Source organism: Ahaetulla prasina, chromosome 7 (assembly GCF_028640845.1).
Source record: "Ahaetulla prasina isolate Xishuangbanna chromosome 7, ASM2864084v1, whole genome shotgun sequence".
NCBI lineage: Eukaryota > Metazoa > Chordata > Lepidosauria > Squamata > Colubridae > Ahaetulla > Ahaetulla prasina.
Genome location: NC_080545.1, coordinates 49,891,907 through 49,916,039, shown reverse-complemented (window position 1 = coordinate 49,916,039; position 24,133 = coordinate 49,891,907). Strand labels below are relative to the sequence as shown.

General features: G+C 37.1%; 1 protein-coding gene across 4 annotated transcripts in view; it reads right to left on the bottom strand.

Annotated features, from left to right (window-relative positions):
* Positions 1-20,580, bottom strand: part of LGR5 (leucine rich repeat containing G protein-coupled receptor 5) — a 104,890-nt gene extending 84,310 nt beyond the window's left edge. For 3 of the 4 annotated variants that reach the window (XM_058190921.1, XM_058190922.1, XM_058190923.1), the window contains exon 1: positions 19,871-20,580. In XM_058190921.1, the coding sequence (XP_058046904.1) occupies positions 19,871-20,076 (206 nt within the window). In that variant the 5' untranslated portion in view covers positions 20,077-20,580. Of the gene's footprint in view, positions 1-16,573; positions 16,660-19,870 lie in introns of all 4 variants that reach the window. The other variant, XM_058190924.1, reaches the window with a different exon arrangement.
* Between the last annotated feature and the right edge of the window lie 3,553 nt (positions 20,581-24,133).

Below are 24,133 nucleotides of genomic sequence, written 5' to 3'. Positions count from 1 at the left end.
TGGTGGACATGGCTTACTGGGCATGGCAGGGGAAGGATACTACAAAATCTCCATTCCCTCCCCACTCCTGGGGGAAGGATATTGCAAAAACTCCATTCCCACTCACCCTGGGGCCAGCCAGAGGTAGTATTTCCCGGTTCTCCGAACTGCTCAAAATTTCCACTACCGGTTCTCCAGAACCTGTCAGAACCTGCTGGATTTCACCCCCTGCATGATATCCTATTAAACTGAAAATTATATTATGGAATTTCATATAGTAGTATTGTGTCCTCCATATGTTTCATCATTATAAGAAAGCACTAGCAACATTAATTGGATGCAACATTGGTACAACATTGTTACCTACTGACAATAGGAGTTCTAATTGCTCTTTGTCATCAGAATTAAATGCAATCTGTGGCTGCTGGTTCAGTACATGAAATATACTATTGAATGAGAACAATAAACATAGACTAAATCTAGACAAAATGAAAGTCCTTGGGATGTGTAGTTTTCAGAAGTAGGCAACCTATTCTAAAGAATGTGGCATGTTTCCCAAAATATGAGATTCATAGTTCAAAGCCAAGGTGGCTTCAGAAGCACAAACTGCCTTTGTTCTGGTACTAAATATGTTGGCTATGTATTAACTAACCAAACTAATACATTGACTATGGCACCTCCAGGATTGGTATGCCTAATATGACCAGGAACAGAAAGAAATCAAAGGACTTAATATAGTGAGCAATAAATTATCAAGAAAACAAAAGAAAATTCAGGTGTCAGACTTACATTGTATTTGGTCAATGGCCTGCAGGACATAAATAATGAATGGTCACACAATTTAGTTTTGAGAAAAATATGCAAACTAATTTTACATTCAATGTTTCTAATTTTTCAAATAAAGACTATATGATTGTTTAGTTGTAGTCCCACAGGTTATAGGGTCTGTCACAAGTGTATGCGCTGGCATTGTTTCTGGAGGCAATTTAAGAACCTTTCATGTCACTACTCAACCCTTCCAAAAACTATTTTTATACCTCTTTTCCTTTTCCACAAAGGTTACTTATAGGTAATCCTCATTTTATGACCACAATTGAGCCCAAAATGTATGTTGCTAAGACCGTAGTTATGTGAAATTTGCCTCATTTTACAATCTTTTTTGTCATAGTTGTTAAGTGAATTACTGCAGTTATTTAAGTTAGTAAAATGATTGTTAAGTGAATCTGGCTTATCTATTGACTTTGCTTGTCAGGAAGTCACAAAAAGCGATCACTGGATATTAAAACCATCATAAATATTAACCAGTTGCCTAGCATCTGAAATTTGATCAAATGATCATGGGGATGCTGGTCATAGGTCTGAAAAACTGTCATAAGTCACTTTTTAAGAGCCACTGTAACTTCGAACGGTCACTAAATGAACTGTTGTAAGTAGAGGACTACCTTTAATTATAGCATAATCCAAGCAGTTTTCAGCTATAAACTGATAGAGTCAAAGTCTAGTTTATAACATAAAAAAAGTCATAGTGCCAAGGCACTGTTGTTGTACAGCTGAAAACTAGGAAAAACCTTTTAGTAAACCAGAAACATATACGTTCAAAGAAGGAAGAAAAGAAGTTCAAAGAAGGGTTAGATTTAGCAAATCACCATCACACAGTCCTTATTTTCCCTTCAAATGCTCATTATTCTATGAAGTAAAAAATGCAACAATTCCAGTTTTAAAGACAGCTTTTGTGAAAGTATTAAAGAACATTGGTCAAACAATTTTAGGATGTTAACCTCTGAAAAATGTTATACACTGATTATCCATAAAGAGAAATAAATGAAGTTTTCCAAAAAGGCAGAGGAACATGTAGTCAGTGACTTAAACCTCAGATGCAGAATAGAGAATAGGAAACTTAAAAAAAAAGTTTTATTTTATTAACTAGATCTAGTAGAAAAAGGTATGAAACAAGAATGTATATATTGCTACTTTACATAGCAAAAATCTTTTCTTGGCTATTGAACAGATTAAGATAGTGAGTTCCAGGATAAATAAAGAAGAGAGTAACTTACCAAAGGACTGAATGTGGTCTACTGGACGCATAGAGATTCTAGCTAGTCCCTCTCTTCAAAACCCCCTAGGAAGATTTCATCCATATCCCAGCTTACCTTTGCTATTTACTAATCAGATTTTTTTCTCATTGCAATTATTGAAGATGCTGGGAAACTCAAAATAATAAGTATAACAATTATAATTGTTGCTACTTTGTCATGACACTGCTTGTAGTCAGTCTGTGTGATATTCCTGCAGCAACTTACTAGGTGCTCCATTGTTTCTTCAGCTTCTTTCCATAGGCAGCACTTATTGTCTGTTGCTGTCTTCTCAATTCTGGCTTTGTATGCATTTGTCCTTAAGGCTTTGTCTTGTGCAGCCAGAATTAGTCCCTCGGTCTCTTTCTTCAACTTTCCTGCTCTTGCTAGGTCTTGTTATTGTCTACTTTCCATGCTATTTTTTAATGTACTGGCCATGTAGTGCTTTGCCTTCCCATGCCTCCATTCTGTTCTTCATTTGGTCTTTCTTGTAGGCCAGTTTGGTCTCTCAGTAAGCCTTCCTGGTATACTAATTTCAGTGCATCTTCTTGATTGTCCTTCAGATATTCTTCCAAATCCATTTTTCCTTCTTCAATCCACTGATGTACTTGCAACATTCCATGCCCACTCATTTTCTTTGGTAGGTAGAATCTATCAACATTGCTGCATGAATAAAGAGCATGATTCATTATCATTATTTTTCTGATCTTCCTATCTAGGGCTTTTAATCCAGTATTCCAGCAGTGTGTCTAGTGATCGGAATTGCCCAGCTGTTGATTGCCTTCATGGTATTTCCTCTACTGAATTTGGATTGTAAGGTCTTCTTCACTCTCTTGAAGTATTCATTTCTAATCTTTTTCTTGACTTCATTATGCTTGATGATATCAGCCTGAAAGATGCCCAGGTATTTATAGTGATTTTCTTCTTCTAGTCTCTTGATATTATTTCCATAGGACATCAAATAAGCATGGCATATTTGTTCAGTCCAAACTCTATTGCAATATTTTAGCAGTATATATGGACAGTGTTGAGTAGCGGTTCTATTTCAGATGTTGTTTTTTCATATAGCTTCAAATCGTCCATGTAAAGGAGGTGGGATAGCCTTACAGATGTTTTTGATGTTTGGTAGGTATGGCCAGAGTTATTCAGTATTGTTGACAGAGAAATCAATGCAATGACAAACAATAGTGGTGATAGTGAGTCTCCTTGGAAGACTACTCTCTTGATGTTAATCTCTCCCATTCTATCACCATTGACCAGCAACTGTGTCTTCTTTTTTTATTTATTTATTTATTTTTTGTCACAACAATTTATGTAACTATCATACGGATAGGTTATATAGTATATAAAGGTATAAGCATATATATATATATATATATATATATATATATATATATATATATATATATATATATATATATATATATATATATAGGTCTTTGGTTGTTCGGGTTTTCTCCCGTGTAAAATTGGAAGTGTCTTGGCGACGTTTCGACGAAGTCTCATTCGTCATCTTCAGGCTTCAGCTTCGTGCTTCTGGGAGCAATGTGTGATCGCAGCTGTTTCTTCCTTTTAACTGCTAGTGGGGGTTTGAACTGATTGGGTGGGAGCTTGGCTGTGCTCTGATTGGATGGGGGGTTTTCTGTGCTCTGATTGGCTGGGGGGGTGTCCTGTGTTGGTGGGGGCTTGGTTGTGCTCAGTCTAGTCTGTGCTGCAGGGGGATTTGAGCTGGTGAGCTGCATAGCTGTTGTTTGGCTTTGTGGTCGTGCTACATCTTCACGACCACAAAGCCAAACAACAGCTATGCAGCTATATATATATAGCTGTATATATATAGGAAGAAGAAAAGAAAAACAATAGGACAGGAACGGTAGGCACGTTTGTGCGTTTATGTATGCCCCTTATGGTCCTCTTAGGAATGGGGTGAGGTCAATAGTAGAAAGTTTTTGGTTAAAGCTTTTAGGATTATGAGAAGAGACCACAGAGTCAGGTAAAGTATTCCAAGCACTGATGATTCTGTTACAGAAGTCATATTTTCTGCAATCTAGATTACAGCAGTTGACATTAAGTTTAAATCTATTGGTTGCTCTTGTATTATTGCAATTAAAGCTGAAGTAGTCTTTGACAGGAAGGACATTACAATAGATGATTCTATGAGTTAAACTTAGGTCTTGTCGAAGGCGATGGAGTTCCAAGTTTTCCAAGCCCAGGATTTCAAGTCTAGTGGGATAAGGTATTTTGTTGTTTACAGAGGAATGGAGAACTCTTCTTGTAAAATATTTCTGGACACGTTCAATTGTATTGATGTCAGAGATATGGTGAGGGTTCCAAACAGGCGAGCTGTATTCTAGAATTGGTCTAGCAAATGTTTTATATGCTCTGGTTAGTAGTGTAGTGTTTTTGGAAAAGAAGCTACGCAAGATTAGGTTTACAACTCTTAGAGCCTTTTTTGCTATGTATTTTCAGTGGGCTTTGGCACTTAGATCATTTGACATGAAAACTCCAAGGTCTTTAACGGGATGGGGGTCATCTGTAAGGTAATGTCCATCAAATGAGTACTTAGTGTTTGGGTTCTTTTTTCCTATATGTAAGACTGAGCATTTGCTGGTTGAGATTTGGAGTTGCCAAGTTTTAGACCAAGCGGTTAGATGATCAAGGTCTTTTTGAATGATAGATGTATTATCAGTGGTGTTAAATAGTTTGACATCGTCAGCAAAGAGAACACAATTACTTGAGATATGGTCACAAAGATCATTAATGTATAGTATGAAGAGTGTTGGTCCAAGGACGCTGCCTTGAGGAATGCCACTCTTGACAGGAACAGGATTTGATAGAACATTGCCAATTTTGACCACCAAAAGCAGATATCCATTTGTGAAGAGGTCCTGAAATGCCGTAGGATTTTAGTTTTAGGAGAAGTTTATCATGTACTACTGAGTCAAAAGCTTTGCAGAAGTCTATGTAGATTGCATCTATTGTTTTGCCTTGATCGAGATTTGTAGTCCATATGTTTTTACAGTGGAGAAGTTGTAAGTTGCATGATAATTTTTTCCTGAAACCAAATTGTTTATTGGAGAGTAGGTTGTTTGCTTCTAAGTGTGAGGTAATGGATTGGTTGATGATTGATTCCATGACTTTGCAGGTGACGCAGCATAGAGAGATTGGTCTGTAGTTTTCGACTAAGCTGGGGTCTCCTTTTTTGAAGATAGGGATGACTGTGGCCAGTGACCAAAGTTTGGGAAGGGAACTGGTAGTGAAAGCTTTATCAAAGATTATGCTTAGGGGTTCTGCTATATTAGTGGAAAGTTTTTTTAAGAAGTAGGCATATAGTCCATCGGGTCCAATAGATAGCGATGGTTTTATGTTATGAAGAGCTTTTCCAGCATTTTCTTCTGTGAAATCTATATGAGTTAAGTCATCATGTTCATTGCTGGTATGATTGTGGAATGTCGGATATGTGTCATCGCTGTTAACAAATACTGAGCCAAAGAATATGTTGAAGAGGTTGGCTTTAACTGTTTCATCATTGCATTCTTTGTTGTTAGAATCTTTTAGTGGTGGGATGGATCTTGTGTCTTTAAGTTTATTGTTAACAAAATTATAAAAGGCACGATTGGAATTTGTGCGCAGAAGGTCTTCTTCTTGTTTGGTGTGGTAATTTGTGCATTCAGTTTTTATTTGGTTGCATATATTTCTGTAGCAGTTTTTGAAATTTGCTACAAAGCCTTTTTTGTTTCTTTTCCAGAGGGATTTTTTTTTTGATTGAAGCTTTTTTATTGATATGGGTAGTTTGCTTTTCCTGATCATGGTTGTCATTTGTGGTACATATAGTTTAATGACTCTATTGATTTCAAGTAGAAAAGCTCTATAGTGGTCTTCAGCAGTTATGCAGTTTGCAAACAGATTTTGCCAGTCCAGAAATGAAAGATCATTGTTTATAAGGTCGTAGTTGGCTTTTTTGAAGTGTAGATGGGGATACTATTGTTATGACGATTTGAGTATGGACGTATATTGAGACGAAAATCAATCATGCAGTGGTCACTGTTGGAAAAAGGTTCTTTAATTTGTAGTCCATAAATTGATTTTGGGTTGTTGCAAAAGATGAGATCAAGGCAGTTGTTGAGTCTTGTATTGTTAGTTACAAGTTGTTCAAGAGCTAGGTTTGTAACAGCGTTGTATAGTGTAGTATGGATTGGATCAGTTGTACATTCATTAGTTATCCAGTTAATGAGAGGTAGAATTAGGTTGCCCAGGAAGATGAGAGGGTATGGGCAAGAGGTAGCCCATGTTAGCAGTGAGGTTAGCATATTTGCATGGGTAGTGTCATAGTCAGGGGCTCTGTAGCATAGTAAGAATCGAAGAGTGGTGTTAAGGGATAGGTCACATACAATAGTTTCAGGGAGAGAAAGTTTGTGTGAAACTTGAATATTTTTTAGATTCAGTGACTTTTTGTAAAAGATAGCCACTCCACCACCTCTTCGGATTTCACGATCTGATCGATGAACTTGACATTCTTTGTTTGAGATAATGGAGTCAGGAAGGGATGATTTCAGCCATGTTTCACAAACAAAAATGATATCGAATGTACCACTGTTTAACAAGAGGATAAATTCAGGTAATTTGTTAACAATGCTTCTCGCATTTATCAATTTGCATTTGAGATCTGTAGTAATTGGTATTGAAGAGGTAAGGGGAGTGCATACCTAGTTTTGGATGTTGGTAGGTTGGGGGTTGTGTACAACAGGTGGTTGTATAGATGGTTGGATGGGTGGATGGATGTTTTGGGAGGTGAGTGTTTGGATGTTGGGTACTTGATTGTTTATTGAGATGTTTGGTTGAGTGGTTGGTTGGGTGGTTGGTTGGATGGTAGTTTGGCTGGTTGGTTGGATGGCTGTTTGGATGGCTGGTTGGGTGAATTGTTGGGTGGCTGTTTGGATGGCTGTTTGGATGGCTGGATGGATGGTTGTTTGGATGGCTGTTTGGATGGCTGATTGGATGGATGGCTGAATGGCTGTTTGAATGGCTGGTTGGGTGATTGGTTGGATGGATGGTAGGGTGATGGGTACTTGATTGAATGTTGGGATGGCTGGTTGATTGTTATGGGTGATGGGGGGTTTGGAGGTGATTTTTTGATTGTAGGTCTTATTTTTTATGCAATCAGCCCAATAGTCAATGTATAGGTTGGATTCACCGTTGTCTTGTCTTTGTTTAAGTTCTGTGCGAAGTTCACGAGAACGTATCCATTGTAGAAAAGATAGATCGGGACAAGATCTAAGTTTACTGTAGGCAGGGTTGGTTTTAGCAATTGAGTTTATAGTATAAATGAATTTACGTTTGCTGTCCTCATTTATACATGTGACTCTACAAAATCTTGCAGCAGCGGCGGTCTCCTGGGTCCTCTTCACGGCTTCCTGGGTCCTCTTCACAGCAGTCCAGATAACAGCGGCGGCAGCCACCTGGGTCCTCTTCACGGCCGCCTGGATGGCAGCGGCGGCGGCCTCCTGGATCCTCAGCCGCCCGGATGGCAGCGGTGGCGGCCTCCTGGGTCCTCGGCTGCCCGGATGGCAGCGGCGGCGGCTTCCTGGGTCCTCGGCCACCCGGATGGCAGCGGCAGCAGCCTCCTGGGTCCTCGGCCACCCGGATGGCAGCAGCGGCGGCTTCCTGGATCCTCGGCCGCCTGGATGGCAGCGGCGGCGGCGGCTTCTTGGATCCTCGGCCGCCCGGATGGCAGCAGCGGCGGCCTCCTGGGATCTCGTCGGTCCTGGTCGCGGCCGCCCAGATTGTAGTGGCGGCGGTCTCTTGGATCGCGGCGGCGGTGGCGGCAACAGCTCTATTTTAAAATTTGCTTTTGGCCAATTTGAAGCCTCGGGGATTGCCCTCCTAAAGAGCTTTCACTCTTTTACAGAGAGCGTTCCTCCGAGGCAACCTTGCTGGTCGCCATCTTAGGAATTCTATTGTGCCATTGATTTTTGTTTCTGATGTTTCTACTGACCCCTGTTATTTCTAGGCACTTGATTATCCAATCATGTAGCAGGGAGTCGAATGCCTTCTGTAATCAATGCATGCTGCATTCAGGTTGGTCTTCCTTCTCTTGCAGTTTTTCAGAATCATCTTGTCAATTAGAAATTGATCTTTTGTTTCTCTGCTGTTTGGGTGGTTTCCTTTCTGCTCAGGTGGAAAAGGCTTATTGTCTACTAGATGCTGTTGGACTACATCAGCTACCACACCAGTTTGTAAGGCTGTTGGTAGGCAGAGAATTGGCTGTAGTTTTCTGGTGCTGCCCTTTTGTTGGATCTTTCATTATCAGGTAGGTTCTACCAGATGTTAATCACTCTTCAATTTCACCTCCTTGCAGTATGTTGTTATATTTAGATCCATTTAAATCTCAGAATTCAGTTCCAGATTGAAAATAAAATTCTTTATTTTCTTTTACTTTAATAGACAAAATTAAAAATGGCCATTGATAACTCCTTTTATTTCAGCTTATAACGTATCAACTGAGTTGAATTATAGTGCAACTGCCAGATTTTAAGGTACCACTGTTTGTTTTCCATTGAGACTGAAGTGTTAAGATTCAGAGAGTACAACTCTATAGCTTTCAGTCAACACAGTCATCACTGCAATTTTCATAAGAAAAATAAATCCAATAAAAGGACACATAACTGACATGCACTCTGATCACAAGTTTTTATTGCAATCTTGTCAAATAAACTGAATTTTTCTCATCTTTTAAAATATTTTATTTGGGTTCACCTGAAAAATAGATTCTGAAAGCTATCTGAATGGGTTAAATTTAATAACAGTTTACTGGTGAAAATTAATATCTTTTATAACAATAACTTATTTGCCTTCTTAAAACATGCTGTTCAAAATTATTTTGCATGTACCTCTAACTTTCTTATTTATATTTACTTTATTCATATTCATATTTAAATTCTTAAAATACATGGTATTTAAAATAATGCATTAAGAACAATGGATAGACAATTATAGTTTTGTTTCCAATAAAATATTTCCAATTTCCAATTTTCAATTTCCAATTATATAGATTGATGCTTCTGTTCTAAGTTGCTATATTTCAAGTTTAATATAATTATTGTATATTTCATATTCAAAGATATCAGCATGAAGTTATTTTCTTTAATCTACCATCAACTTTATTAAGAAAAAGAAGGAAAAAAACTTCAGCATTGAAAAAAAAATGTTTACTCTTGTCTGTCCCAATCATGCCAATACATTAATCCTGCTACTCAGAGAAACCTTGGTTGTTGATTTAAATCTAATGAGTTAAATGAATTTCCAAGACAGTCTGCTAAGTTGTCTGGACTATAAACAAACAATACAGTTTAATTTTATTTATATCAGAAACATTTGTAAAGTTTCAGAAAACAAAACCTCATGCATAATTTGATTATATTTATATTGTTTTGTTATAACACATTAAGCAAAAAGCCTATGACTATATCTAGTAAGCACAAATATTAAATAAATACTAATAGCTAATAATATAAGAATACAAACTATAGACAGCACTTGGGCAGAATGCAAAATTAAACTAATAAGCTGATATGAAGCTCAAATCATTTTCAGTTTTTGAAAGATCTAAACATCAGTGTGACGAGGCTAACTTAATTTATGCAAATCATAGCTCAGTGAGTGAAAAGATAGACCATGCAAATGTTATGCAAATGGTTATGCAAATGTTATGCAAACAGTGGAGTTAGATATGATCCTGCAGAGGCCACAGAGTCAAGCACCTAATTCTATAATATTCCATGGGGGAAAAACAGATTGCAGATTTGCTTATCAAGTTCATCAGCTACTCTGAGTGAGTTATGTCTCTTCCGTTTTTCAGTTATACATTAAGTTTGAAAATTCCCTTACATGTTATTAATGAATGAGGATTAACTCAGTATTAGCATTTTTAATTTGTGATACATATACAATGCAATAACACAAAAGTGATTATGGTGATATTGATAATGTATTATAAATAAAACTTAATAAAACAAAACAAATTTTGTTGTTATTGTTATAGTAATTCAGATATAATGAAAACAAGAACTAAGATACTAAAATGTAATCTGCAATAAGGCTGCACAACTAATGATGCTTTTTATAGTACAATATATCCATTATACCTGTTGGTAGCATAAAAATAAATAATTATTGTTGTTCATTAGTAGCTCATGCTTTTGGGAGTAAAATACCTTTCTAACAGCAATGTCATATATTTTTTTAAAGTATTCTTGGGTGGTCTTTAGCTAAGGAGTTTGCTTTAGTGGAAAGGCATAAACTGAAAAATATGTTTTAACATGTGGCTGGCTGGTGGTGAAAAAGGTTTGCATTTCTTCTTCACTTTTGAAAAAATCTTTTATAGTCACTAAATTGGCTGACTAAAATGAGATCACAAGCCAAGAAAAAACAGTGTAAGATAATGTTGTGATGTTTCAGTCCTTCACGTATAATAAAAATCAGAACTCTCAAGATTTAAAATTCAGGGATAGACAATTGTCTCCACTTGTCCCCATGATATGATTGGGAACTACAGCAAGAACTACAGGGATCGGGGCTCACATAATATGGCTACAGAAATTATGTATGTGAATGAGACATTGGGACTGGATCAAGGGTGAAATCTAAAAATTTTCCCTACTGGTTCTGTGGGCGTGGCTTAATTGGTGGGCATGGCTTGGTGGTCAGATGACTGGGTAGGCGTGGCCAATAACAATAAATAATAAAAATTATAAACAAAGTATACAAAACAAAAAGAGGTACCAAAACCCAACTTTCACACTTTCACACACAACACAACTGACTCACACATACACACACACCAAATGCCACATACAGCTTTGTGAGATTTTGTTCCACAAGCCTTAAAGTTACTAAGGTTGGAGACCCCTGTTTTAGATAGAAGCAGCTAAATTTAAAACTTCCTTAACTTTAAATTGCTGTCTAAAAAAACCCAACTCCTTAAAAAAAAAACAATTAACTATTTTTTAATAGCTTACTTACCCAATTGGAGGCAGGCAGATTGAGTTGCTCACCAAGGAGATGGATTGCAGGCAGGCAGATTCAGTTGCTAGCTAATGCAAATGATTTCAGCAGCCGAAGCAAAGCAAATAAGCAGCAATTAAATAAGTGGGGACGGGGCGAATGGGTGGCCATGGGCAGGGGCTGTTGTAAGAGGTTGTTAAAAAAATGATTTTAAAAGCCTGTGATGATCAAGAAACTCATCTGGGATCGCCAGAGGAAAAAGATTTTAAAAGGCTCCTCTGACGATCCCAGCTGAAGTTGCCTGATCGCAGCCCAGAACCTTTTAAAAGGATTCTTTTAACAACCTCTTCGGCTGAAGAGTTTGTAGAAAACATGTTTTTTAAAGGTTCTGGTGATCAGGCAACTCAGCTGGGATCACCAGAGGAACCTTTTAAAACCTTTTTTTTAACAACCTCTTTGGCCGAAGAGGTTGTTTAAAAAAAGAGTTTAAAGGGTTCTGACGATCCCAGCTGAGCTGTGGGATCATCAAAGGCTTTTTTTTTTACTTTTAAAGGCATTTTTTCGGCTGAAGAAAAAATGCTTTTAAAAGTAAAAAAAAATCTCTGATGATCCCACGGCTGGGCAGGGGGCGGGGCCAAGGATTTTTGCTATCAGTTCTCCAAACTACCAGCCGCCATCGCTACCAGATCGGGCGATTCGGTCCGAACCAGGAGCATTTCACCCCTGGACTGGATCTTTGGAATTATTTTTTCTTGTGGTTATACATTTTATGACACCTATTTTAGACTTAAGCTTTTTGTATGTTTTCCAGTTCAGAGCTATGAGAAGAAATTCAATGTAGCACATTTTTAAAAATAAGAATGTGTGTATGTTCAAGACTGAATGTTATTTTGAGCTACAAAACGTTTATTTCTCATTTAACTTTTATTTTTCTTATAATTTCTGTCTCTATTGTAAAAGGGAAGAGTGACGTTTAAATGTACTTTGTTGTTTTATAAAAGCTTTGTTTCCGTTTAATCCAATACATCCATCTATTTTCTATTCATCCATCCATCCTTCTATCTTTGACAATGGAACCACAGCAGATGTGTTAGATTTCTATAAATATAAACTTCTCCATCTTAAGGAGGTGGCAAATGTAATTAGAGCCCCTCTGAGTGAGATGGGTGGTTAAGAAATATGATAAATCAATCAATCAATCAATTTGCGAGAGCAGAGAATAAATAAGTCTGGGAATGCTTCTGACAAAGAAATCCAGTTGAGCAAATATTATAGCTTATATTATGTGTAGCTTAAGATGAAGTATTTTTACTTAATTGGAAGTACCTTTCCCCTCTCCATTGTAGGTAAAATCAGATTGTGACTTCACTTAATATTCCTTGTATTTATAGTATATAGTGAAAGGTGTAATCTATTACTTTATTTCATTATGATTATGATTATGATTATGATTATTATGATTATTATTATTATTATTATTATTATTATTATTATTATTATTATTATTATTATTATTATTATTTCCTTGGATATTTGGGAAGCACAGTAGTTTTCAGACAATGAAATAAACTGACTACTTTTATTGGATTCAATGTGGTCCGATCTTTGTTCCATTTATTATGGCTGAAAACAACATAGTTTAATGTCCAAGGAGATTCTCAGTCATCTAGGTCATGGTTGTCCCAAAGGTGCTTTTTCAAAAGGCAACTAGTTTTTGCTTTTCCTTGAAGACTTTTCACTTCCCATCCAAGAAACTTCTTCAGTTCAGAACTAAAGAAGCTTCTTGGATGAGGAGGGAAACATCTTCAAAGTAAAACAAAGTTCAATGGCTTTTTGAAAAAACGTATTTGGGACAATATAATTTAATCAGAAAAGTGATACATAGTTTAGCAGAAAGTTGGTTTATTTTACACTTATGATAGCACAATCTTATTATGGTTACGCCAACTCCCTGACCTCCGGACCTTCCAATGTGAGTTGGAAGACGTTTTTGTTCCATCGCGCAGGACTGGCCTAATAGTTTTTAATGGGGGTTTTTATTGGATTTTTACAGTTCTCAGCCAAATTTGAATTAGTCTTTTAATATTTGTTTTTAACTTTTGTATCTGTTGTTTTATCTGGCTGTAAACCGCCCTGAGTCCTTTGGGAGAAGGGCGGTATAGAAATTAAAATAATAAATAAATAAATAAATAAATAAATAAATAAATAAATAAATAAATAAATAAATAAATAAGTTTTTGTTTTTTTAATCTTTGCTAGGTGTGAGGGTTCTGATAGCATGCAGGATTGGTAGAGGTAAAAAGAAGAAATTTAATCTTGCAGATGGTTAGAGAAGAGAGAGCTATAGATTTATGGGAGAAGAAGAATCTGTGTAGAAAAGAGGGTCTTTATTTGAACCTAACTGTTTTCTGATCACCCATTATTAAATGCAAGAATGGACCCGTAAATGATGATGGAAACTTTAGTTTGACTTTGGCTGCACAATTAGTTCTAAAATGAAGAATGCCCTCTCCACATCTGTTTTGTTCTTCTTTTAAACTGGATCACAGATTAGGCTATGGCAGTGCATTGTTCCAAGATATAAAGAAGAATGTGTGGATAAGGATCTATGTGTGTTATATGCAATGAAACTAGATCAGGCTAAAAATATAATCACTGGGCTCATACATAATGCTAAATCAGGATTGTTTTTTTCTTCAGACTTGCTGAATAAATAGAAAACAAACAGGGTGAATCTTAGAGATAGTCTTGACTTTTCTGGCTATTTCCTAGTTGGTTTCAAATTTTCATTTGTTGTAAAACAACACCACCCTTTTCCCCTCTAGGTATGAACTATTACTAAGTCAACAACAAATAAAATATGGCTTAGCGTTATGTATAAACAAGGGAAGTAATATCAGTAACTATAAACAAAGGTGACCAGTTTAATCACATCATGTTGAATCCCATTATATAAACATGGGTGAATATCCCACATGTGCTCTTAAGTGTAAAGTGAATGGGAAACCATCATATTTCTTAACATTTATCTGTAAAGAGAAAAATGGTTTTTATATTACCTGGTAGCCCCAAATATAACAGAAGCAAACCTTCTAGCTACTGTCTATGAACTTTTACTTCCTGTTGATAAACAGATATCTCATAATAACTAACAAAACAAACCCAAGAACATGTAAAACTGCTTAAATTGGGGTAGCATTTTACATGCTATATAATATGTCACAAAACTTCAGAAACTGTGCGCCTTATTAATATAAATCAGAAGTCAGTGTAGCCTAGAAACTCTCACTATTAATTTAAATGCTGAATATATTCCTAACATACATCCCAGTTTAGTACTATAAATGAGACAGCCACAATTGTTCACATATGCCATGCTGGGAATGGTGAGAGAAAAGGCAGATAAACAATCCTTATTAGTGATCTTGTATTCATAACACAGAAACATAGCATTTGACCATAGATGATACTGTGACTTATTTTAGACATCCTGGGAAATCATTACATATGCTAATCACAATTTAGAACCAACATTCTAAATCCAACATTCTTTTTTATGGTTTCAGACATATTAAATGCTGAAGTATCATTTAGAAATGATTTTATTTTCTATTGTCTCAACAATTATATAAATATATTCATTTTCCTATTGCAGAAACCTTTATAACAGAATAATTCAGTAGCTCCAAGTATAATCTGGAGGACTATGTAGATATGTTAATTAACATTTGGAAATGTCTGTAGTTAGGACAAATCAAGGTGTATATTAATAAATGAGTGGTCTCAGATACAGGACATTGGTACAACTGAAGAATACTTTTCTCAGTGATAAAACAAATGTAAGTTCTTAAACATACTTGCATATAAGGCAACAGTAGATTAATAACTAAAGTGGCATAGCCTCACCTATTTCTTTACATTTTGTTTGTAGTACATTTAGCAATAGCACTTAGACATATACCATTTCACAGTGCTTTACAGCCCTCTCTAAGCGGTTTACAGAGTCAGCCTGGTTGCCTCCAACAATCTGGGTCCTAATTTTAGCGACCTTGGAAGGATGGAAGGTTGAGTCAACCTTGAACCTGGTGAGATTTGAATTGCCAAAGTGCTGGCAATCAGCAGTCAGCAGAAGTAGCCTGCTGTACTGCATTCTAACCACTAGCCCACGACGGCTCTTAGCTCATTTATAATAATTTATTATCATTATTAATTCTGGAGAATATAAATGTCTCCTAAAAGATAACAAACAAAACAAAAAACATTTTAAATAAAAAAAATCAATTTTGAATGAAGGCATTTCACTATGCAAAACATTAATATGCTTAACAATGTTTCAAATGAATGTCAAAACTGGGAAAGAAAATGGATAAATTCAAAATATATAATATAGTATCTAATATACTATAGTAACATAGTAGTATGCACAGTGTACAACACTATAGCATTGCAACATTCTTACCAATTCTTTTTCCTGGCCCTCAAGTGAAGGGTCAACTTTTTTTCCAGATCAACTGACTGTTGATCTATTTACTTGTGACAGAAATTGATCAACCAGCTTGTCACCCAAGTCTGACATCATGGACTTAGAGTGACTGACCCAAAGTCACCTAATTGGATTTCATGGGTATAGCAGGCCTGGAACTCATAGTTGTCCAGATTCTAGCCTTAATCAATAAACCAAACTGGCTCTCTTTTAATAACAGTCCCACTCTGACGGGAATAAAATAAAATGTCTTGCAAATTTAATTGAAAGAAAAGGCAAATTTCTTAATTACTCATATGATTTTAAAATATGTCAACAGATTTTAATTATGAGTTATATTTTTGTAATACAATCACATTAAAAGTCAATGGTTTAAAATTATCAAGGTAGAGTTGCAGCATCCCCTTCTGGTTGGAAGATCAGTTTTCATGAATCTATGTGCTCTTAAAGGAGTCTCAAGAATCAGGAAGTTAAATAATGGTCATAAAAGGTAGTACTATCTTAGGTCTTTCTAATAGAATATACCCCACAATCAGGGGTGAAATCCAGCAGGTTCTGACAAGTTCTGGAGAACTGGTAGCAGAAATTTTGAGTAGTTCAGAAAACCGGCAAATATCACCTCTGGCTGGCCCCAGGAGTGGGGTGGGAATGGAGAGTTTGTAATATCCTTCCCCCAGGAGCGGGGTGGGAATGGAAATTTTGCAGTATCCTTCCCCTGCCATGCCCACCAAGCCATGCCCCCCCAAACTACACCACACCCAGCAAGACACGCCCACAGAACCGGTAGTAAAAAAAATTGGATTTCACCACTGCCCACAATTCTACCTGGGAATATTGGAGTTCATTATTCAGAGTTAGATAAAGTTAATCTTGAAGCCATTGTTCTTAGGGATGAACTACCCTGCTCAATTTCAAAGTATTAGCAAATACAATCCACCCAATGTTCCTTATTAATTAACATTATTAATTTTATATAAAGCTAGGAAGTAAAAAAAAAACACAGGAAAAGCCAATGACAAACAAGTAGCAGGTAGCTAACCTTAGGAGCTAAACTGGTTAAGCCTCTTTAGTACTTGGATCAAGGAGTACCAGGGCTATGTGTAGACTGAAAAGTTGAAAAGCATCCTGAAAGGCCATAACAAATTACTTCAGTATAGTTGCCAAGCAAATTAAAAAAAAGATATATTCAAAATCATATATGAGTTCTTAGTATATGCTTCGGAAAGATTTCATGAGCTTTCAAACCATAAATGTTACTCATAATGAATCCCATTAAATGATTGTATTTTAAAAAGTTCTGAAGTGATCAAAGAGGGAAGGTAACTATAATCTCTTGAATCTTTATTAAGGAATAAATTTCATTAGTTTGAGGGTACTTTGTCCGAGATAATTTTGCAAGCTGTAAAACTGCAGTCACAACTTCAATGAAGAGGATTCACAACTGATGCAAAAATGTGAAATCCACTTAATTAGAACAATGCTGTGTAGTTCACAAATACGTAAAATTTGTATCTTGTTACTTCAACCTTCATTTTTTTAAAAAATTGTTCATAAGCTTATTCATATCCTTAATAGGTTCTATATAGTAGATCCAAAAAGGCTTTGTCCCATATTTTTTGCTCACCTATTCATAGTTCAGGAACATTTACTCTGTTTAAAGACACCTGTTCTACCTTTCAGGATTAGTTAAAGATTAAATAATGTCATTCAAAGACTTAACTTGGAAGACCTAGTAAAGATAATATCCAGAATGTGTAATCATGTTTATAAAAGTGGTTATTTTTTTACAGCCATCTCTAAGCGGTTTACAGAGTCAGCATATTCAATAAATACTATTTTTTTAAGTGGTTCTTTTTTACATACTTTATATATTAGGCTTTCTCAAAGTGGCACCCTCCATAAAAGTTGGAAGTAATTTCACACCAAACTGAGGACACCAAACTGGGGGAAATTGCTATAAATAAAATATACAGTATTATTTATAAAAATACTTCAGATGTAATTTAACATCTCAGTGAAGTCTATAAATGGCTTTTATCCCATTTTTGATAAACAGATGATCAAAACATTTTTAACATTTTTATTACATAGACCTGAAGCAAGAGATTAATTTGGTTTCAATGATGCTGTTTCAGTTCTTCTTTTTTTTAAAAAGTATTATCTGCTACCACCTAAATGTCCAGGCATCAAGCTCTCAAATTTGTTTGTACAATACAGTTTTAATACTTGATTATTGAAGCATTGTCTAGCTACACATATTAAGATAGTAGTTCTGATAGCAGTTTCTCACTAAAAGTACAAAACCAATCAAATCATATAACATAACATAAGTTGCAAGTTAATTTTTGCATATAAATGCTTTCCGTGTAGACGTTTTTAACAATTGCATTTCAATTCATTTGAAAACATAAACAACAAACTTTGATAAAATAGCAACCTTATCATATGTCCAGTTTAATATTAGTGTCAACAGCCCAAAATTAAAGTATTATAGGTTCAATTACAGTTGCTGTATAAAACAATGAAATACAGGAAAAACACAAAATAAAAAGCCATTAATGATATATAATAACCCCTCATTTAACCAGTTGTTTCTGATCTTTCTTTCCACTGACATGGACTTTGGCACTGCCAAGCAAATTAGAGAAATTTTAATACAGATTTGGAATATATATTTTAACCAGATCTCAGAACACCATTCCTTCCATGATCCTTCAACAATATCAGTTCTGAATATAAAAAAAAAATTGTAACCCAAATTAAATAAATTTCTTCTCAAATTATTTAGCCTGACATTGTCCCACTGAGTGTTATAGAATAGAGTTCAGGGATTTGATGGAATCATGGATATCCAGATTCTTAATACTTTCCATACATTATTACTACATAGTCTGCAGCAGAAAATACCCTGGATCATATTTGGCACTTCCATACATGGTTTTGCTTCACACAGTGCAGTGTGCAACTGATTATATAGCCACAGCTCCTTAATTTTCCACTTTGTGACAGCATATCTTATCTTTGTATCTGCAGAATGGGCATACAAAATAAGATACCCATAGAACTGCTTTCTCATTCCAACTCTTTTCACAAGATACATACTTCATCTGGAATGTCTTTGCTTTTATAAAATGGCACCAAATTCCACATTTCTGTAATATTCTCAGGGAAGCAAGTCTGTGAGAAACAATCTACCAACTAGAGTCAGTTTATACCAGATGCAAAGAAATAAATATATTTTATGCCTACTCCCCTCCCTTCTTGTTTGCTTTTGCTAACACTCAGTGCAACAAGTCATGGATGATATGATCAAAAAGTACCAGATGAGACAGTGGAGAGATGATGCTTAGAGAACTAGCTATAACTTATGCTGTGCTGATTAGTTTTGCTGGGTGGTGAATTTAGTTGACTATGAAGTTTTTACCCCAAATTCCACCAACCTGTTGCTTCTCCATCCTCTACAAATGGCATATCTATTCTACTTTAACAGGATAATGGAGGGGTGTAAGTAATCCAGGACATTTGAAGGCACTATATTTTCTTGGCTTCAAAAATAATTTCCCCGTCCTTGGTCCCTTCGGAGCCAATCGTACCATATTTCATAATACGGTTACCATGTTATTTAAAACGTTGTAGAAACTCTGGAAAGAGTACAGAAAAGAACAACAAAGATGATATGAAGAAGGGTTGCAGGTGGGGGAAAATCCAGCAGGTTCTGACAGGTTCTGGAGAACTGGTAGCAGAAATTTTGAGCAGTTCAGAGAACCGATAGCAGAAATTTTGAGCAGTTCAGAGAACCAGCAAATACCCCCTCTGGCTGGCCCTAGAGTGGGGTGGAAATGGAAATTTTGTAATATCCTTTCCCCAGGAGTGGGGAGGGAATGGGGATTTTGCAATATGCTTCCCTGCCACACCCACCAAGCCATGCCCACAGAACCGGTAGTAAAAAATTTAGATTTCACCACTGGTTGCAGGGATTATGTTTGTCTAATCTAGTGAAAAGAAGGACAAGAGGTGACATGATAGCAGTGTTCCAATATTTGAGCGGCTGTCACAAAAAAGAGGAGGTTAGCCTATTTTCCAAAGCACCAAAAGGCAACAGTGGATGGAAAACTAATCAAGGAGAGAAGCAACCTGGAATTAAGGAGAAACTTCCTAACAGTGAGAACAATTAACAGTGAAACAGCTTTCTTTCAGAAGTTGTAGGTGCTCCATCACTGGAAGCTTTTAAGAAGAGACTGGACAGCCACTTGTCTGAAATGGCAAAGGGTTTCCTGTCTGAGCACGGGGTTAGACTAGAAGACCTTCCAACTCTATTCTGTTATTCTGTACTTACAGGTAAGAGGTGAAGACGCTGAGGTTGGCGGGCATATCTGTGAGGCCCAGGTCGGCGCAGTCCACCCGCAGGAGCATCCCGTCTGCCTCACAGTGACAGAAGCCCGGGCAGCTTCTTTGACGTGTCCCCAGTCCGGACGGCAACCCGAGCAAGCTGAGGAGAAGCAACATGCGGACACTGACGGCAGCAACCGCGGCGGTGTCCATGGTGCCAAAGCAGCGCGGGAGCAAACGGCGACGGCTGCAAAGTTGCTTTTCCAGAAATGGAAGGAGCTTCTGACATCCCCACCTTAACTATCTAACCAGCCGGCGCCCTTGCCGGCGCGAGAAGGGGAGTGGAGTGGGGGCGAAGGCGGTCGGTGTGAAGCTTTCCAGGACAAGCCTAACTTGAGAGAGAAGGGTGGCGCAGCGCGCGCGCGCCAGCACAGCTGTGGGTGAGGGCGCTGGAAGGCCGCCTGCTGCCGTAGCCCAAACGACTGCTGGCGCACGCGGCTCTCTATGGGAACATCTCAGTTTACACGCCGTTTTTAAAGAGCTGGAGTCTAAACCGCGCGCCCCTCCTGACGTAGCCCCAGCGCTGCCTGTTGCTCGCTCGCAGGTCCCGCCGACGGTGGCGGTTGTGTTTGCTTCAGCCAGCGAAAACTCGCCAGCAGGGCTGGGGCCGGGAGGGGACAGGGGAGGGCTGCTGGCGCTGTCGCGGTTTGTGTTGCTGGAGCCCGCGAAAACAAGTTGGGGGCGCTGAGAGGCAGAGCGAGCAGGTTCCCTCCCTCTTCCCTCCCTCCTTTCTTCCCTCCCTCCTTGGCGGCTTTTTGTGCCAAACGGGAAAAGGTCGGTTTGGCTGGCAGCAGCTCAAGCGTCCGAGGCGATGGCCATTTGCACAATTAAGGCGGTTGAGATAAAAGGTTCTTTTCTTCCCGCTCCCCACCCATCTCTGCAGCCACCTGGAGTAGTTTGGGCTTACTCGGATTGCCAATTTTTCGCGCTCTCTCGATAGAGGCGTTGCGTCTATAAAAGTTGGAAGGTGGCGCGAAGTCGGCAGGTGCAGCCACAGTGAATGCAGTACAGTAGAAGCCTGCTCTGCCATCCAAGAAGATTCGGGTGACAGAAGCCCACTCTAGCTGAATGTTAGGAGTCAATTCCTAACACTAAGTGTCCCCGACTGAACAATCAATTAGCTAGAGAAGCGGCGGACTCCCCTTTTCTGACTGTGTTCAGGCACAGGCTGGAAGCGGCCACTTGCATTCATTTGGATTCCTGAAATAAAATTGAGTTCTGTGGCCTAAATACCGTTTTTTGCACTCTCAATACTTTGATGAACCTTTCTGAATTGCTGAGCTGAACTGTTTTCCACTCACTGAGTTGACATGGAAATTTGTTGTGTCTATTGGCAATTTGCAGACAGTCTCTCTTGCCTTTGTTTTGAATAGAAATTGGCAACAGCCACAACAAATTTCAGTTACCTGACTTGTGCCCAAAGTAATGGATGTCAAAACCTAACAGATTTCAAACAATTCAAGGCTGCCTTGGGTGATCTTTAAATAATTAGCAAAATACAACTTTACTATCTGTATGGCAAAGGGCAACTTAACTCTTGCCTCATTCAAAGGCTGGGACTGAAATGGAGGCAACATAAGAAAAAATATGTTTTTTTGGCAGATGCTTATGTCTTATGTGGTTAAGTATAAATGGAAAAAGATACTGTGATTCCATGTGGAACTATACTATAGAGGAGGCATCCTTCATTTGCTACCCTCTTCAACTTGTGCTGGCTGGGCTGAAATTCAATTTATTCAATTTATTGGGGCAATGGTTAAGGCATCAGGCTATAGTTCTAGTTGGGCCTTAAGCCAGCCACTTTCTCTGAGCCCTAGGAAAAAGGCAGTAGCAGACCATTTCTAAAAAACCTTGCCAAGAAATGGCAAGGACTTGTCCAGGCAGGTTCCAAAAATTTGACCTGATTGAATAGAATGGGTTGGGGGGAGGTTAGTGGAAGATACAGGCAAAATTTATGTGGTTTGTTTGTTTTTTGTAGTTAATCTGTTTTCATCCCACAGAGCCAGTACATCTTGAGGATATACACTTTCACAGCCAATTTATAGAGCCAAGATAATCCAGTAAATGATACTTAAACAAGCTGAATGTCTTATCAGATGTTTAAACATTCAGTGACCCTGACTAGAACCAAATATTTGGGTAAAATCAGATTTAGAGTGCACTGAATAAAGATTCTTTCTTCACAAGAAACACATTACTTGTGTTGCAGCTCAAATGAATGCCAGTTTTTATACAATCATTGTGAATTGTTAACCAGTTTTAGTAAATTTGGAATTTGGAGCCTGAAAGCCCTGCTTCATTTGAATTGATACTATATTGGCTGAAATGCATTGATAGGCACTTTTGTAGGAATAAAATAATTATATTACTATAGAGTATAAGCAAATCTAGTATAAATTTTCTTCAAGTTAAATACGGTATGCATAGGCTCTTAATCTTATTTTTTGTATTACACTGTTTACCACATATATGCTTTTTTTCCAGGAATTCAATATGATTCTCTGTTCTCTAACTTTATTTACACAATATTTTGGGATCGATTATGTAGAATAACCGGTCAAAGATGAAATTCATAGTTGAGTGAAACTTTGAATGCAGATATCCCCTGTTGGTGATTAAAATGAAATACCTTTTTTTCACTTTCTTCAGCTTCCATAAATCTATATACTACTAAAACACATGACTATAACCTTTAACTGGGCAAAACAATGCACCACAGGACAAAATGTTTTCAACCAAGGTACCAGAAATGGGCTACCTTACAGAATGCTGTGGAAATTTTCCTGTGGAAAATGAAATTTTGGAAAGTTCGTGCCATTGCTACAACTGCCCTCCTATGAACACATGATCCTCATTTACAACATTCTCTAACTCCTTCCCACAAACTATCCTAGATCCTTGGGGAGAATCTGACAGTCAAGAATACAAAATCCAGTCAAAAATATCTGACAGACCGTGGGTAAACAACAATAACAACAAAGTAGTTAAGTAGTTTTAAGTAACATATTCATCATTTCTTTCTTTTTTTTTAACTAAGGAAATAATGAGTTAATGTATATATCTTTACTTCCTTTTGATAAATGCTGTTTGATTAATGTTTGAGAGGTTGGAAAATATATTTTTCTTGAACATTATTTATTTTGCATGCATATGTTTGATTAGCTAGGAGGACAGTATGAAATATTAACATGATGTTATTTAATTGGCAGTAATATAAATATTAGCCCTAGAATTTAAGTACTGTGTTTGTTTTTACCTTATTAGAAGCAGGATATGATTGGATTTGAATTATTTATTTTGTGCTGCATGCCAAATATCTGTACTTTAAACCAGACCCTTCAAGTTATTTGAGAATTTCATTTATGTAAGATCTCTCAACACATTCCATATATGAAATCACAATTACTACTCCAAAATAGGATATTGAGCTAGATCCAAATTTAGGCATGTGCACAGAGCTTTAGGAAATAAACTAGACCATCCCTCCCTTCCTCTCTATGGCAGCTCTGGGAATATGCTGTATGAATGTATAGGGACACTGATTTGCAGACTAGGAACTCAACAAAGGAACTTAAATGTGACCATTCTTGTATATTTTGAATTTTTATGCTTGCTTAATACTACCCAAAAACATTGACTCAGACTTTCCATTATGTTTGCAGTTTTGTTTTGAATAAGATAGAAAAAGCTTTGGGAATTATTTTTGTTCATATGGTCTCTCTACCCCTGTACATAATTAAGGAGACATGTGTACCTTCTTCTCATTAAATTGATGGGAACAGGAACAGTAGAAATTTCTGTTACACCTCTTATTAAGTGTCACAATTTGCCAATAAACTTATGAACCTTTAAAGTGTCTGATCTACAGCCCTATTGTGGAAAAGAATCCAACTGTGAAGCATGAACAGTATCCAAGCTGGCAAAGAATTTTATGGTATCATTTGACTACTGTTGCAATACACAAGTATTTCTTTTGTCTTTAGCAAGCTGTCCTTTTTTAAGGGAAAAATAACTTTTCTGGACAAGGAGACTGTTAAATAGATCAAGAAAAAGAATTGTGCTGAGGCTCTGAAATTAGGAATTAAAAACCAGAGTAATTATAGTTGAGATAATATAGGTTGAATGGAAATTCACAGAAACAGAAAGAATCTTGGGTTGCTTTTATGTGTGTGTGTGTGTGTGTGTGTGTGTGTGTGTGTGTGTATGTGTG